The 17,246-nt window shown below is 40.1% G+C and overlaps 2 protein-coding genes and 3 non-coding genes across 9 annotated transcripts in view; 4 read left to right on the top strand and 1 right to left on the bottom strand.

The window, feature by feature from the left end:
- The window catches only part of ece2a (endothelin converting enzyme 2a), an 86,359-nt gene extending 82,298 nt beyond the window's left edge, over nucleotides 1-4,061 (bottom strand). Inside the window, exons 1-2 of one of the 5 annotated variants that reach the window (XM_058761553.1) lie at nucleotides 3,931-4,061; nucleotides 3,023-3,186 (exon numbers count right to left, since the gene is read on the bottom strand). In XM_058761553.1, coding sequence (XP_058617536.1) covers nucleotides 3,023-3,182 — 160 coding nt within the window. In that variant the 5' untranslated portion in view covers nucleotides 3,183-3,186; nucleotides 3,931-4,061. Of the gene's footprint in view, nucleotides 1-3,022; nucleotides 3,187-3,413; nucleotides 3,620-3,825 lie in introns of those variants that run through there. The other 4 variants (XM_058761562.1, XM_058761559.1, XM_058761547.1 and 1 more) reach the window with 4 other exon arrangements.
- Nucleotides 4,062-4,567: 506 nt separating this feature from the next.
- Nucleotides 4,568-16,571, top strand: ncapd2 (non-SMC condensin I complex, subunit D2). Its single transcript, XM_058753629.1, has 32 exons — nucleotides 4,568-4,709; nucleotides 5,000-5,140; nucleotides 5,232-5,307; nucleotides 5,860-5,918; nucleotides 6,021-6,196; nucleotides 6,638-6,783; nucleotides 6,895-7,022; nucleotides 7,125-7,248; nucleotides 7,664-7,811; nucleotides 8,255-8,452; nucleotides 8,547-8,681; nucleotides 8,821-8,908; nucleotides 9,007-9,196; nucleotides 9,280-9,398; nucleotides 9,560-9,766; nucleotides 11,268-11,442; nucleotides 11,533-11,617; nucleotides 11,697-11,833; nucleotides 12,308-12,440; nucleotides 12,701-12,776; nucleotides 13,053-13,256; nucleotides 13,499-13,656; nucleotides 13,762-13,870; nucleotides 14,019-14,142; nucleotides 14,488-14,643; nucleotides 14,839-15,016; nucleotides 15,118-15,212; nucleotides 15,299-15,379; nucleotides 15,674-15,857; nucleotides 15,988-16,144; nucleotides 16,226-16,333; nucleotides 16,434-16,571. The coding sequence occupies exons 2-32, from the start codon at nucleotides 5,023-5,025 to the stop codon at nucleotides 16,511-16,513; spliced, it is 4,152 nt and encodes a 1,383-aa protein (XP_058609612.1). The 5' UTR covers nucleotides 4,568-4,709; nucleotides 5,000-5,022; the 3' UTR covers nucleotides 16,514-16,571.
- LOC131533520 (small nucleolar RNA U85) lies at nucleotides 6,248-6,566 on the top strand. Its single transcript, XR_009269144.1, has one exon. It is a non-coding gene; the product is annotated as a small nucleolar RNA U85 (small nucleolar RNA).
- LOC131533509 (small nucleolar RNA U85) lies at nucleotides 7,863-8,161 on the top strand. The gene has a single exon (XR_009269142.1). It is a non-coding gene; the product is annotated as a small nucleolar RNA U85 (small nucleolar RNA).
- On the top strand, nucleotides 11,906-12,230 carry LOC131533516 (small nucleolar RNA U85). Its single transcript, XR_009269143.1, has one exon. It is a non-coding gene; the product is annotated as a small nucleolar RNA U85 (small nucleolar RNA).
- Nucleotides 16,572-17,246: the final 675 nt, after the last annotated feature.

The raw sequence follows: 17,246 nt of genomic DNA, 5'->3' as shown, positions 1-17,246 counted from the left end.
ATACACTACTGTTCAAAACATCGGGGTCAGTAATATTTTAATACTTTATTTTTTAGTTTATCATATGCATAAGGTTACAAAAGATTTCCATTACAAATCAATGTTTTTCTTTTGAACTTCATATTTATCACTGAATCCCGTGAAAAGGAATGCAGCAAAGAATGCATAATGGTTTCCGCAAAAATATTAAGCAGCACAACTGTTTTCAACATTACAATATCAAGAAATTATTCTTGAGCTCCAAATCAGTATATTAGAATAACTTCTGAAGAATCATGTGACACTAAAAACTGGAGTAAAAATGCTGAAAATTCGGCTATGCATCACAAGAATAAATTACATTCTCAAAACGCTATTTTAAATTGCAATCATATTTTTTAAATATTACTGATTTATTGTATTTTTGATCAAACTAATGCAGACCTGATGGGTGTAAGACATTTTTCAAAAACATTTGAAACACTTACTGACCCCAAACTTTTCAACTAGTGTGTCACATTACTGAACTACAATGGCAATCAGAATTTCATAACCACATTAACATACAGAAGTGTCCTTGCATACAGTTTAAGTAGGCCATCAGTTAAGGTTTATTTCTCCAAAAACAGCCATAATTTATTTTTATGACCATTTCCACCCCCTTACTAACCACATAACTAACAGTTTTTGCTACTGTACCTTTAAGACCACTATATGTAAATGAACTGTTATGCTCAAATAACCTCCACATGATAGCATAGTTTACGCATCGTTCATCAGGGCCAGCCAAATTGCTGAACAGACACTGATATGCAAATATAGTGGTGGGTGTGCCATGATAACCATGACCATTCTCCAAATGAGCCATTTTTGCAGCTTTGTTTCAATTAATGGTCCATATTCTACATTTCACAAACAGGCATGATGGGATCCGAACTGCCTCTCCCTGTGACAGAATCTGCTAACGTTAACTGCAGGGATTCCACTTCTCTGCATGCAACAAACCGTTACACAACCACAGAAACTTGAGACACATGCAGCCTTAACAGCCTGTTCAGGAATCTGCCCTGAGCCACTGCAATATGGGTAAGGGAGGACACTTTTTGTGGCAGTATCCTTGAGCATGGAAAAATAAAGACGAAGACCGGGAAAGAGCTTGATGGAGAGAGACATTTCATAACCAAAGAATCCCAAACAATTCAGCAGCAATTTAGTGGAAGAAAAACAAAAAGCTGAATGGAGAACAAACATTTCATAACCATATGATGAACAGAGATCTACAATATTCAATTCAGCAGCAATTCAGAGGTAAAAGGGTCATGACTGGAGCATTACATAAAGAAAAGACATTTATTACTTGTCACAAGTGAAGCGCATGAAAGAAGGGTGTGTGTTGGAACTCCTCGCCCTGTTCCCCGGTTGAGAAAGGTCACAGAGAGCGTAGCTGTTGTGTTTGTGAGGGTGGACTGTGGAGAAAACATGACGTGGGTGCAGAAAGGGTGTCTGTGTGGGGAGAGAGAACGAAAGAGAGAAACAGAAAAGGAGAAAGAAGGGTGTTTCCTCACTGAGATGATGAGATAAAATCTGTTTTTATGTATTTGGCAAAATTCAAATCCAACTATCCAGTATCCGCCCACTTTGGACTAAATCACAACATTACAATTCCAAGGTTAATCGCTTGTCTTTAAACACTAGGCTCGGAATACTCTTCATTGATCCCAGGTGCATGAAGTAAAGCTCAACATTGACGCACACCAGACCCTAAACTAATGTGCCTTTATTATGCCACTTTAAGTGTGTGAATGGTGGCTGTTTGATTGGTAATTGGACTGAGATATAGCTGAGCCTGTCCTTGGGGGATGGGAGCTTGTGTCATTGCATTGAAGAACAGATCTAGAGCTCAGAGTGCATGTCAGAGGTCCACACTCATCTCTAATACAGCACCAGCTGAATACATAATCCCTATTTTGAGTGAACTGACCAATACTGTCCTCTTGAGTCTGACTATATCACTGCAGCTACAGTAAACCTAAAGATTATGTGTTACAGCCCTGCAGAATGAATGCTCAACACAAATAATTCAGCTCAATGTTTGTCCACTCTTTAAAATAACAAAGCTGCAACTATGAATGTTGAAAATGCACCAAGAAACCAAGGTACTTTGACTAAGCCAACCACATGATAGAAGATCATTTATGCATGAGCTTCTCCACGAGAATTGTTCTTCATATTTTGTAAGTTCCTCTGGAGAAACCTGGGCTTACATGCTTTTACAAAATCTCTGGCTAAAACACATCTAGCAATAATATTGCTTTGCCAGTGGAAAAACTCTAGTCTGAATCAGGAGAGAAATATGCATAGCTCATGCACTAACTGCAAGGGAAAACGGTCCAAAACAGATCTAAACAAATGTCAGTGGATTTTAATGTCAGAGGAGACCAGTGGATGGACTTTTTCCACTGGAGGTGGCGTTATTATGAACGGTTTAAAGAAAGGGTTCAAACGATAGATTTGTTTCTTACATACAATCTAAATGAATTATTTAAATTTGCCAATTCAAGTGGTTGCGTTACATTTCCAGGGAAAACGACTGGATTGATTCCTCCACGTTTTCTTTTCTTTTCCTTGTCCATGTTTTATTTTATTTTCCTTGTCCACTTTAGTTAACCTGTTACTCCCACTCCCAAACCTAGACTGGGGAACGGGAACAAATGGGGGCTCGTCCAGGATTTGAACCCGGGTCACAATATAAAGTCCTGTGATTTCTGTGATGTTTTTATCAGCCGTTTGAACTCTTTCTGGCGGCACCCATTCACTGCTATTCATTGTAATGCTAAAAAAACTACATCTTAGATGGCCTGAGGCAGAGTAAATTTTAAGCATTTATGGGTGAACTATTCCTTTAAGGCAGATCAAAATTTCACAAAAATAGTGCAGTAGTGCCCCCTGCTGACCATACGTAATATACACAATGCAACAATATTCGATTACTCATATTGCACATTTCAAATTGTAAACCAGGTTTTGTAAGTGTCTAACTTACCTAGCATCAAAATGTTTTCTTCCGTTCTCACGTGCTGTTTGAGCAGATGGTCAAATTTAGTGAAGTCCCCGAACCACTCGAAGCTCTCCTCCGTCCGGTACCGTTCATTCCAGTAGTCCACATCCTTATATCTGGCATTAGCGTCCGGCAAATACTCCATCCTACTTTAAAACATAAACGAACGTGTTGGCTTGTAATTCAAATATGCATCACTGTCATAACATCACTTGTGATGGTTTGTAACACAATGACAAGAACCAACTGTGTCTGGGTCAGATCTGTAAATACTTTGCATAATGTTGACTGATTACATGAAACACTAATTTGGTTAAATACGATTTGAACCAGGTCACACAGTAAACTATGAAATAAAAATCGGTACGGCTCTTACCAAGTCAATTTCTTTATCAGTTTTACTGTGAATTATAACATGTGCGTCTTAAACTCCGAATAAGAATAGAGGAAACTATAAACGTGTATTTTAAAACAGATCTGTCGGTATTCTGGGTCTGACAAGACAACCCACATGTGTATTTTAAATTTTTTTTTTTTTTGTCATGCATTCTATCCTCGTGGTCATCATGACGCCAAGGGTGGGAATTTAACGCAGTGATGTCAAAATAAAAGTTTACCAAAATGCAAGAGGTTGTTTACTTGACATTGGGAAATTAACCACACTGTATTGTTTGATTACGTAAATGTGTATCCTTTAAAGTATATTTCATAGACATATTTATATTGATCATAATATTGCATAATGTTCTCGTCAAACGATTATTGTTACTATGATCATGGTTACTTGCCCGGTTTCACTGTAGGTTGGCTTCCAACCACAATCAATAGCACCGTTTTAATTAAACTACATCATCCTTTGGTTTCCTGTCTATTAAGACTATTATCTTCCTTACTGAATAATTCATCTGCACCATTCGCAGCTTGTAACGGTTTGGTTTTCAGCCATTGTTATCCTGATGGTCCTGTACTCCTGAACTCGAGCAGCTTGCCAAACCGCTGATACATCGTTCTAAAAATATTTTAAAACGACAGTGCGAGACTAAAATAAAGTGTTAAATGTTAAATCAAGTGAATAGTAAATTAAAAGTAAAACAACCAGAGTAGCAAACATGACACTTAAATAATACAGTAAACAAAGCTCATTTAGCACATTAATTAAAACAACAACACGTAAAAATAAAATATTTAAATGAGATGGTTAGGGCGGAAAATGGTGATTTCAGTACTTTTTACTAATAAAAATGGTCACGTACAAAAGCATATGCTATGTATGTCAGTAAATTCTTTTGTGATTCATAATTGTTTACAACATATATTTTATTTTGTTTGTTTCTTTTATATTATTTTTTTTTACAACATTGTACATAGAATTGCATGGCCTACGTTGTCTTTTTACCACATTACCCTATCTGATATGTTTTTTAATGTAGCATTTTCACGTTCTTTTGACTACATTAAATTTAAAAAGTTTCAATCCAACCCCTGGCGCCCTCTGCTGATCAGTGGGGCGTGGCGTTTGTGAGTGGGCGGGGTGATGGCGTACTTCCTTTGGCGGGCGCTGTGAGAAATTCAAAGCCTTGGTTCAAACCGTTCAGTCAGTCCAGTCCGCTTTCTACGGGTTAGTTCTTCTGGTTAGGATTTGGTCGGAATAAATTCGTCTTTTTTTTGCACGGTGAGTATTTGGATATGTTGTATCTCTTATTTAAACCGTAGGAAGCGTCGTGTACTACGAGAAATTAAGTTTTTGTTTGTTTATACTGTGGTTAGCGTAGCATGTTAGCTTGCCCTGTCAAACAAAACAAACAATTTTGCTGAAGTTTAATATAAACAAAAACTGTTTTTCCTTATTTTGTGATTTGTTAACCGAGATGATACATTTAAGTGTTAGACTAGACCTCTATAGAGGTCGGTGGCTGCGTTGTAGTGACTTTCCTTACAGATAAGCATGTTTGTACTCTCTAGCTTGCTTGTTTAGGCGTGCAGAGATGTCGTGGGATTTTATCGTACCGGTTTGTTTGGCCGATCTCGTGAAGTCTGGTGATGTTAACCAGTATGTGGTTCAAGATGTGCTGTCTGTTAAACAGCTTCCCTCTCATATCAACAGTAAGTACTGAGATCGTTTTAACTGTATGCATTTCAGTATTATCTCTCTTATCTGTACTGGTTTAATTCCCCTTTTCTGCCTGTATTGAAGGTTTTAAAGCAGCACTGAGAAGTCAAGGGCCCCTGTGCATCCTAGAACATTTTGACACCGCATACAGTGTTTTGCAGTGAGTGTGGACACATTCCCATAATAATCACATTTTTGATAAAGTTTTTTTTTGTTTGTTTTGTCAACATGTACTTGTACATAATTTTTTTTAATGCAACAGAATAATTTGTGTATATAATGCAAAATGCAAACTATATATGATTTTCAAAGCCGTAGAGCAAGTTAATGAAAAATGTGTGGTGTTATAAGTTATTCATTATTATATGAATAAATATAGGAGAATCAAACATTAATCACTTTTTAGCAGCTGTTAAACTGAAATGTATATAATATATTAATTTTCCTAAAGACCAAATTATTAACACAAAGAGATGAATAATCATCAAATGAAAACAAGTTGACTGTTATAACAGTTCTTACAGCTTGTGATAATGTTTTTTCTATCAAGAGTGTTTCAAACCCAAGAGCATTATACAGTTCCTTACAAGAAATCGATATGGGAATAACAAAAAGGGGCAGAAATAACTATATTGTATTATGTGCTTTATTAAACATCAACCCCATGTGTTACCATGCCTTTGTCCAAGCACAATTTTCTAATTGCATTTAGACATTGTCGCACAGTCGATGTGACTGTAAAAGAAGATATGCTGGAGTTGCTGATACAAGGTTAGTATCTCATAGTCATACTTGCATATCACCTAGTCTCATGTTGCTTCTCATTATGCCCAATGAATCAACTACATTTCCCACAATGCTCTCTGTTCTCAGTGGTCAGGGGCCTGTCTGTTTCCCTGCCGACCCTTCTCCTGTCAGGCTCTCTCTCAGCCGTGGACCGCAAAGAGCAGCTCAACGCTGTGAAGATGAGCGTTTTTCTTCTTTGCAAACTCACAGAAACGCTTGAGAGTGACTCATACAGGGAGACTATCGTCACGGCACCCAGCAAGGTACTTCTGAATGTTATCAAGTTTTTATTATTCATAAGTTGTTTATACTGTGCCCCATGATGAGAACAAGGCAAATATGAGCTGAATGGCTGGGATTTTGTGTTCTCTTGCTTTCTGATTGGTGGGTAATCTTGGTAGAGCAGTGGAGATTGGCTGCGCTGCTGTAAGGGCCCACCTATATTGATGCCGGCTGTCAAGCATAATGCAATTCTCCTTTAGAAATGGATATTTGTGGATGATTTGGCAGCTTACAGTGTGTGGTTGTGTGTGTTTTATGTCTTGAGTGTGTGTAAATGTGTCAGTCAGCAAAGAGTCACATCTCCTAACAGGCCCACCAGCTGTGAATGTTTTCTTTGGTAATCTGAGGGCAACAATTGTTGCTTCTAAGCTTGTTGGTTTTGTGTATACAGTATATTAAACATCTCTTTGTGTTTGTCTCAGGGTCGTAAGAAGGATAAAGTTGCTGGAAAAGGTCTCCTGCAGTGGGACAGTGAGAGAGAGACCGTTCTTCAGTGTTTGACTCAACTGCTGCAGCTGGACATTCGCACACTGTGGAGTCTGTCTCTAGTGGAGGAGGAGTTTGTTAGGTAAGACACTGTTTTTCCTCTTAACCTGTCACCGTGTCTGTTTAATCTTTAAACTCTAATTTAACATCATGATCACAAATGCAATTTCTACTTGTCCAACGATTTATGTAGTTGTGTGACATGCTGTTGCTATAAACTCCTGGAAAACCCCACCATAAGTCACATGAAGAGCAAGTCCACCAGAGATGCCATCATTCATGTGCTAGGAATCATGGTGAAGAAATACAATCACATGTTGGGTAGGTTTATACTGTATGTACACATCACACACTCGTGAGTAGGTTTGCAGTGGTGTAGACGTTGAGCTGAGTTGTCCTGAATATTTTCTGTTTCCTGTACAGGAGCATGTGTGAAAGTGATTCAGCTCTTGCAGCATTTTGAGCAGCTGGCATCAGTATGTGCTCAAGCTGTGGCTTCCTGGAGCTCAGAGTATGGGGTCAAGGCCATCGTCGGAGAGATCATGAGGTGAAACATGAACTTGTGATAATTTGTTGATATGATTGTATATATTATGTAATATCTGATATATCTCTGCTTGCAAATAAAGAAGAATGAAAGAACTTTCTGGTGTATCACCAATCATCAAATGATATTATTTTACTTGTAAGTGTATAAGATGAAGTTTATTATTACTTAAGGTTATTATAACCTCTTAGATCTTTTGGTTTGCCTCTATGAAAATCCAAAGAAATCAATTTTTCCATGTATTTACTGCTGTATGTTCTCTAAATTACTTTATTTATTTTTAAACAAATTACATTACAGCAAAATAAGTATTTAGATTTTAATGTAACATTTTATTACAGTAAGTAACATTTTGATTATACTGCTCACCTATTATCATTTTCAACTAAATCAAATCTCCATGTGTGTGTTTCAGAGAGATTGGTCAGAAGTCAAGTGAGGATCTAGCCAGAGAAGGTTCAGGTGTGAAGGCTTTCTCCAGCTTTTTGTCAGAACTCAGTACTCTAGTACCTGAAACCATGATCCCCAACATCAGTGTTCTGCTGACACACCTGGAGGGAGAGGTACAGTCACACATGTGTTCTCTGTCACATCGCTTCTGTCGTTGGAATCTTGCCCTGTGATGAGACCAAGGCGAATATGAGCCCACTGAATTAGAGTCTGAGCTCTCCTGTGTTCCTGTTGGCTGGTAATCTTGGCTGGGCAGTGAAGATTTGCTGTCTTGCTGTAAGGGCCTGCCTACATTCAACAAGCCCCTTTCTTTGAAATTTCTATCCTTAGAAGAAATGGGAAGGAAAAAGGATGGAGCTTACATTTTTTTTGTGTGTGTGTGAGAGAAGGGTCACAGGTTGAATCTCAGTTCTCTGCAGTAATTCTTTGGGCAGTGAGCTCTCTCTTTGGTAATCTGAGGGCGTTCGTTTAAAAGAAGTCTTTGAGTTTTATAGCTTAACTTGTCTTTGTATGTGGATGTGTGTGCTCTGTTAACATGCTGTTTGTCTTTGGACAGAGTCCGAGCCTGCGGGTGGCAGTGTGTGAGGTTCTTGGTGAGGTTCTTGTTCGGGTTCTGTCTGGTGATAAGCTGGATGATTCTGCTCGTGCAAGCCGAGATCGTTTCCTGGACACACTGCAGGAGCACATCCATGATGCCCACTCACATGTCCGAGCACGTGTGCTACAGGTCTATGCACGTATTGTCAACAGCAAGGTGTGTGGGTTGTTTTTCCCCTTTTCTCTTCAACAGAAAATGAAGGGTTTTATTCTTGGGTGCTCTAAGATATAATCCCCTGCCTCCTTTCCAGGCCTTGCCCCTGTGCAGGTACACAGAAGTTATGGAGCTGACCGTTGGGCGTCTGGGCGACAAGTCTGTACATGTGTGTAAGAGTGCTGTCCAGCTGCTGGCTGCCTTCATCGCTCATAACCCTTACAGCTGCAAGGTACAAACATGCTCAAAACATCTGGTAGATGCACTACCATTCAAAATCATTAACTTTTATTGACCCCAAACTTTTGAACAATAGTGTATTTAACTGTTTACATATATTAAATGTACTTTTTTGTTTTCTCCATATCAAGTTGAGCAGTGTGGACCTGAAAAAGCCGCTGGAAAAAGAGATGGCCAAATTAAAAGAGATGAGCGATGCCCAAATAGAGCAAGTTCCCGGTATGTTTCTTTCCTAATTGAATTGCTCCAGTCTGCCTGGAATCACTGGCGCTGCAGAAATTGATTCCAGCTATAAAATTTTAGCTTTGTGTTTATAGTTGCAGTCATCACAGCAGCTGATCTTTGGGATGCGATGAAGCCTGAGTTGGAGATGACTGTGAAAGCACAACTGGAGCCTGGCAGTGAGGAAGAGGAGAATGAAGATGAGGAGACAGGGGGAGAGGAGGAGAGAAGCGACAGAGACACTGCTTTACAAATCGCACAGTTTCTCCGGGAAAGCAAATATAGGTATATGTGAACTAAAATGCAAATATTCTCATACCGTTACTTCTGTTCACAGACATGCAATGTGTTGTGTTTTTTGTTTGTAGGAAGGCAGTTGGTCTGTGCATGCGGGCTCACTCTCTATACCCAGAGTCATCGTTCTTCTCAGATCTGGCTGACCTAAATGCAGAAACCCTCATCAAAACACTTGCAACACTTTTCAAGGGTATGTGTTACTTTGAATAGTCTTCTAAACTTCCACATTAAAGAGTCTTGCTCAGGCGTACTGTGGGACTAGTTCTTGGTCTCACCTGCCTAGGTTAGATGACAGGTTTTCTAGTCCAAATAAAACACTTGTGTTTGTGTATCTCTCTCTTCTTCTCTTAGGCCCAGAGCAAGAGACACCTGAGGCTGTTCCGAGCGATGCTCCGACCACCCCACAGAAAGAGGGGGGAGGGAATGAAGGTAGAGAGAGTGAACTAAAGAAGCAGGAGATGTTGGTTCAATATTTGAAAGACACAGAGAGCTTCGCTCTACAAGTAGAAAGAGCCATCGCTGTCATTAACAACATGCTGTACTGGAAAACCACTACAGGTAATTACTACGAATTAAATGACTGACTGGTTTATATTAAAGCTGGCATGAAATGAAAATTCTCCTTATTTTCTAAATGCATCCATTTAACTTTTAAAGGGATCATATGACGTTGCTAAAAAGAACATTTATTTTGTGAATTTGGTGTAATGCAATGTGTTTATGTGGTTTAAGGTTCAAAAAACACATTATTTTCCACATACTGTACATTATTGTTGCTCCTCTATGCCCCGCCTTTTTGAAACACGTAGATTTTTACAAAGCTCATCGTTCTGAGAAGCAAGGTGTGCTCTGATTGGCCAGCTATCCATTGCGTTGTGATTGGCCGAATACCTCAAACGTGTGAAGGAAATGTTACACCACCTTACCGTATTGTGATGCCATGTCCTGGCGTGACGACACGCAAACAATAAAACTCATTATAAACAAGGCATTTGTCGCATCCAGTGGGGACATAATTACTGATTATAACGACTTGTACTGTCTTTTTTTACGTGTTGCATCGCGCCGCGTAAACATTACCATGTCTGCATTTGTGATTGGAGAAATGACAAACAACGAGCACTACTCTTCACTGTTCAAAACTCTCATTTGAATAGTCAGTGGTAAATTCTTTAAATATGAAAACAAACTTACAGGCTGTGAGTCAGAAGCGCCAGACTGTCCTTGCGACATTAGAATTGCCCCACTTTATAGAAACAGCCTTTGAGGACAGCTGGCATTGTAGGCTACTCTCTCAGGTTCAGGAAATAGTCCTCCGTAAAATGCGCTGCACACACTCGAATATTTGGGACTGTTAGTTCTGGAACAGTGTTGTAAATACAACTTAACCACTGATTTCTAGTTGTCCTCTTTTGGAAGCCCAAACAAAGTAGTTTTGTTTTCACAATGCAACACAGCATCTCCAGGACATGGCGGCGCTGGCGGCAGCGAGAATAAAAATCACGCCCTCTTTCATTGCGTATACATTTGGGCGGTGTTATGCAAATCTTCCCACGCAGTGATGTAGACGTGGGGGTGTGGTTAAATGAGCCATTCTAGGAGGGCTTGACAAGTCTTAACTTTTATAAAGAATATTTCTTTGGTTTTGAGACTTTAGTCTTTGCAACTTCAGGGATCTTATCTATGCATGAACGGCTTGTAACACTCCAAAGAGAAAGGAAAACTTGAAATCGCATCATATGACCCCTTTAATCAGAATGATTTAACTCAATCACTTGGTGAAAAGACTTCTCTCTCATGACATGCCAGACTTTCCCAGTCATTTCGTCCACTTAAACCCCTTTCTTACAATTGACTGCAAGGTCTCATTCAACTCTGCCTCAATCCAGTTAACAACCAGTGGTTAAAACAAGTCCCTGCCATGCATTTTCTCCATTTTTGATTTATTTGTTTTACTCTATTATAAACCTCAATATAGAAGAAAAAAACTGTATGACTTTAAATACTAAATACAAGGTTGGCAATGTGTAGTTTTCTTTCATTGGTCTCCCTCTCTCAGTTGTGCAGGAGGCGGTGCAGTTCTGTGTCACAGCGTTTGAGTTTAGTGTGGCCAACTCTGTATGTGGGGTCAGAAAGATGCTGCCTCTTGTCTGGTCCACTGATGCCACAATCAAAGATGCCGTCATTCAAGCCTACAGACGCCTGTACCTCAACCCCCACGGTGACAACACCAGGTCTGCAAACATTTTGATTTGTTCCTTAAGGCTAAAGGAACACAATTTTATATACTGTAGCTCAACTGGCCTTTTGTGTCTGTCCATCAGGGTGAAAGCTCAGACTCTAGTGGATAATCTGTCAGATCTGATGATCGATGCTTCACTGGGGACTGTCCAGTGTCTAGAGGAGATTGTGAGTGTCTTTTGCCCTGCGTGTAAGCAGTCATTCCTATAATTTATTATTCTTTGACATTGTTTTTGTCTTGGTGCAGGTCCAGGAGTTTTTCAGCAGTGAGAGTGCCCTGCAGACTTTAGTGGTGCAGGTTTTGTGGGAGAGGTTCTCTGGTAAACGAGAGACTAAAGCACTTCACAGGAGAGCTGCAGTGCTATTGCTGGGCATGGCAGCACGGTGAGAGACTCAACTCTTAAAGCTTCCCAAATGTCTTAGAATGATTCTGATTTAATGTCACAGCATAAATTTGCCCAATGATGAGACCAAGGCGAATGCGAGCTCATTGGGTAAGAGTCTGAGCTCTTCTGTGCTCCTGTTGGCGGGTAATCTTGGCTGGGCAGGGGAGATTTGCTGCTTTGCTGTAAGGGCCTGCCTATATTAAGCAAGTTCTTCCTATCAAGCTCTTCCTCAGAGAAATGCAGGAGAGATTTGGGAAGCATGATCATAGTGTGTGTGTGTGTGTGTGTGTGTGTGTGTGTGTGTGTGCGTGCGTGTGTGTGGGGACACAGGTTGAAGCTCAGTTCTCTGTAATGTCCAATGAGCTATGAGCTAGTTCTTTTGTAATCTGAGGGCATTCTTGTCTTTATCATGCTGTTTAAGGCAAGGTGGGCATTATTTCAATCTGTTACTTAATTTTGTGTGTGTGTTTAGTGCTGAGAGGGAGGTGGTTCTCAGCAATTTGGACACACTCTGCTCTGTCGCTCTGGGTGAGAAGGTTGCAGAAGATTACCTGCTGGCTCGGGACACACTCATCACCATCGCTAACATAACCGACCATGTGAGGGTAAGTTTTTACAACCAATCAAAGGTTTGGGATCAGATTTTTATTTTTTTTTTCTCTCCTCCCCCTGAAAAGTCTCTTATGCTCACCAAAGCTGTGTTTAATCAAAATACAGTAAAAACAGTAATATTGTCAAATAATATTAGAATTTAAAATAGTTTAAGATGTATTTCTTGTGATGCATAGCCATTACTCCATAAGTGTCCCATGAATCTTCAGAAATCATTCTAATATTCTGGTTTGTATGCTCTTATGTGTGTCAGCAATCCAAGGGTGTTCCCTTCAGGCTTCCTATGGACCACCATCTCTTCAGCTGTCTGTCCCAAGCCATTGCTGATGGTTTGTACTTCTAGCACCTTTTACCATTGCTTACGTCGCTTAGCTTTTGTGTTAGGTAATCTGATCACAAGTTTATTATAAAATGCTATACCAAAAATTTTAAAGGCTTTGCCACACTTTCCCCCAACACATGCTTTTGTGTGTTTGTTTTTTTTTTTTTTTTTTTGGTGGGAAATTAATCGTTTAGATTAATTGAAATAAAAAATCATAAGTGGCAGCCCTATTTCTTTCATGCGTTTCTGCTGTTGAGTAACGACTGTTCCTTCATTTGAACAGGAGTAGTCCAGTCCGACCCCCAATGGCAGACCTTCATGGAACAGGCTGTCCGTCTCATCTACTTTTTGGCAGAGTCCCCTGACCAGCTGTGTTCCCGCCTCCTCCAGCGGTCTGCTCATCTCCTATTGGAACAAATCACAGAGGGTGGAGAGCCAAACCAATCACAACTGCATGAAAGCAGGTCTCAGGTCTCCGAGGAACAAGGTAATGTTAGCACAAGGTGGTTTTTTTTTTTTTTTTTTGCATACTGCGGAGTTGTCATGAACTACTATATAAAAAATTTACAGAAGAAAATTACACTACAATTTAAGTGTTTTCTGTTTGAATATTTGAATGTTTCACTATATATCTTAACTGTTAATCAAATTAATGCAGCCTTGGTGAGCATAAGAGACCCTGAAATTGTGTACATGTTTATGATTGCAAAGGTAACCTTCTTGTTTTAGTGAATTGCGTGAGCATGGCCCAGGTGCTTTCACTGTGTGGAGCTGTGGCCTTCTGGCAGGTGTCTCACCTTGAGAGAAGTGTTAGCGCTGAGCTGCGGAGGAGGAGAGGAGAAAAGGAAGAGGAGGAGGAGAAAGAGAAGGCACCTGCCAACAAAAAGGTCAATGAAGACAGTCCACTGATCGGTTGTTACCTGTTTTCTGTACAATCACATTAAAATGCTGCCCAATGTACACTGCTGACTTATTTGTGTGTCATTTGCTAGGGGGCTAATGACAGTTGTGTGGAGGAGGAGCTTGGGCTAGTGGGTGCCTCAGCTGAGGACACTGAGGCGGAGTTTATCCGCAAGATCTGTGAGACTGAGTTATTATCCGGTGAGCCCATCTAAAGAAACTGTTGGAATAAAGAGAACAAAGTCTTCATAAACATCCATCATAATTTTATGTTTATTAATATGTTCTTACCTGATTCACAAAGCACTAAAGCACTGATAACTTGTTGCACTGTGGACTATCTTTGCAGAAGGGAACATGTTGAGTGCCTTTTTGCCTTTGCTGGTGAAAGTTTGCAGCTCTCCAGGGAAATATTCCCACCCTCAGCTCACCACTGCTGCCTGCCTGGCTCTGTCTCAGTACATGATGATCAGGTATTTCTGCTATTGTTTTATTACACTACCGTTCAAAAGTTTGGAGTCTGTAAGGTGTTTCTGTTTATAGAAATGTTTTTTTAAAGAAGCCTCTTATGCTGACCAAGGCTGTACTTATTTGAGAGTGAAAGATTGTTTACAATCTAAAATAACTATTTTCAACTAATTTGTTCCTTTTTGATGCAAAGCTGAATTTTCAGCAGCCATTACTCCAGTCTCCAATGTCATATGATCCTTTAGTAAATATTGATTCACCAAACTTCTGAACGGAAGGTCATATTACATATCATATTTGTTTCTTTAACCATGCAATATTAATAATGTTTTTTTTTCTCTCTCTCTTAGTCCCACTGTTTGTAAAGACAATATCCGGCTGCTGTTCACTGTGCTGGAAAAATCCCCACTTCCTGTTGTCAGAGCCAACACAATTGTTGCTCTTGGTGACCTAACAGTCCGCTTTCCCAACATCCTGGAACCCTGGACGCCCAATCTTTATGCCAGGTAGCTACAAACCAAAAGGTCAAACAACCGCTGGTCTAGGGATATTCTGCATAATCAGTTGTCCTCGTTAATTATATTTCCTGCTAAATCTATTACAGTGCAATCACTCGAAAGTTATAGCTTTCATAGGGTTTGAAATGTCTTGTACTATGTGCTGGATTCTGGTGATCAGAATTGTAACTCATTTGTCTTAAGGTTGAGTGATGAGAGCGCATCTGTGCGTCTGACTGCCATCATGGTTTTGACTCAGCTGGTGCTGAAGGATGTGATGAAGGTCAAAGGTCAGGTCAGTGAGGTTGCAGTGCTCCTGCTGGACCCTGAGCCACACATCGCTAGCCTTGCTCTCAACTTCTTCAATGAGCTCTCTGCAAAGGTAGCCGTTCCACTGCAGCTCTGCCGTCTCTTTCTCTCTCATGCCTCCTAAGATGAGATGCACTAATTATAACTCCCTGCCGCCTTTTTTTTTTTTCCCAGGACAACGCCATTTACAACCTGCTGCCAGACATCATCAGCCGATTATCTGATCCTGAACGTGGAATGAAGGAGGAGGACTTCAACACCATTATGAAGTGAGATATGATTTATGCTGCTATTGCAGTTTAACTTATTCTGCATGAGGAGCCATAAATCACTTCTATTTAACTTTCTCTTTCAGACAACTCTTCTCCTATGTCACTAAAGAGAGACAGACGGAGAGTTTAGTGGAGAAGCTCTGCCAACGATTCAGAACCGCAAAGTAGGTATCAGACACAATATGTTTTTCATTGGGCTACACAATCTCACAATGGAAACAGTGCTCTAAAACATATTTTCCGTTCATTACCAAAACTAAAAGGTTTAACCTGGGTTTTGGGATTTTTCTACTTCAAACAAGTCCAAAGATGCAATCCTCCAAAATCAAATTTAAAAAAGGGCAATGAGAGCTTTTTGTGGTGCACTGGAAAACATGGACTGGGCTCCTTTATGACAGATGATCAGTGTGAAGGACCAGGTCTGCCTTATGTGATCTTGCCCTGTTTTCTGTTTGCAGGACCGAGCGTCAGTGGGCAGATCTGGCCGTGTCTCTGTCCTTGTTGTCTGTGTGCGAGCGAGGTTTCAAAAAGCTGCAAGATTGCTGGGACTGTTACAGTGATAAACTCACTGAGCCTGGAGTCTATCAGCCCCTCCTGTCCATTGCAGCCAAACTCCGTCGAAGAGCCAAACCGCAGTTTAAGGTACTAAATTTGTTTGTGTGCCTAGAGAAAAAAAAAAAAAACAGCGTATTGTATACAAGTATGTGCACAGCACTGATCAAGGCTTGGTGACTGTTTATACTAGTGTTTTAAAGGAGCTGTGTCTGTTTAGGCGCAGGTTGAGGACTACGAGAAGCGCTTGACGGCTGTTCATACTAAAGGGCTGGAGAATGTGGAGAACGAGGAGAGTGAACAGCAGATGGGAGACACACAAAGTCAAAACCTACAAACGCCACAGCCACACAAGAGCGTGCGCAAAACCACACGAGGTGAAGAGATCGAGCAGATCAGATCTCACAAAAAAAATTCTATTATATAAATTCAGCTCATTGTGTCTCTGTAACCTTCAGGACGTGGTAAACCGAAGTTAGATGACAGCGACCTTGTAACCCCAAGAAAATCTCGTGCTCGTCCCAAACCTGCCATCACCTTCACTAGTGATGAAGAAGAGGAAGAGGGTCAGTTACTTTCACATGATTATCAGTTTTACTTCTCATTTATTCCATGTTAATTGTTCAGTAAAGTGCTTTAACATGCTTAATTTTGATTCTTTTTTAGATGCTGTCATGGCTGAGAGCGAGACGCCTAAAGTGACGACACCCATCGTCCGCACACGACGCACTCGTCTCAGACACTGAGCGCTCTTTTTCAGAATTTCCAGTTTGTTTTTAATACCTCTATAATGTAATTTGGTTTTAGAAAGATGAGGTCTGTGACTATGTCATTTTATAAATGTTTAATGTTTTAGTTGCCATCAATATGGTGTATCTGTTTTTATTTTTTAATTAAATGGTTTTTAAACCAGGAAAATAATGGCTGTTTTTATGTTGTTGCATATAAATGTATGTCTCATACTCAAATGTATCAGTTCAGGGTTGTTGTTTTTTTTTGTTTTTTATGTAAATATATGGCATTTGAAATGTCGGTTTTAACACATTTTGGATTGGAACATGAAGTTTTACATGCTTCTCAAAGAGAGTAAAATCCATGAATGAACATGTGACTTTCCTCCAATTTCGATACTACTTTTACATCCAGTTAATTGTTTTAACTGAATGTGTTGTTCAGACACGGGACTTTAGTTTTGTAGGCGGTCATTCCTTCTAAGCTTGAAGAGATTTAGTGTCTGTTTTCACGAAGCAGGACTGTGTCTGGGCAGCTTTTATCGCGTCTGTAAGGTCTGCAGTGTCTGCGTTTTTCTTTCATTGAATGCCGTTTCATTCTTAGAAGTTTGTTTGCAACGAACGGCAAAACAGCGATTAAAGAGTCTCTCCGAAACGGAGATACTGATCCGTGTGAAAGTTCCAGCTTCGTGTCATTGACTAATGTAGCGTGAGCGAAACTACCTCAGTTGCTTTAGTTTTGCAACGT

Source organism: Onychostoma macrolepis, chromosome 02 (assembly GCF_012432095.1).
Source record: "Onychostoma macrolepis isolate SWU-2019 chromosome 02, ASM1243209v1, whole genome shotgun sequence".
Classification (NCBI taxonomy): Eukaryota; Metazoa; Chordata; class Actinopteri; order Cypriniformes; family Cyprinidae; genus Onychostoma; species Onychostoma macrolepis.
This window is presented reverse-complemented; position numbering and strand designations above follow the sequence as displayed.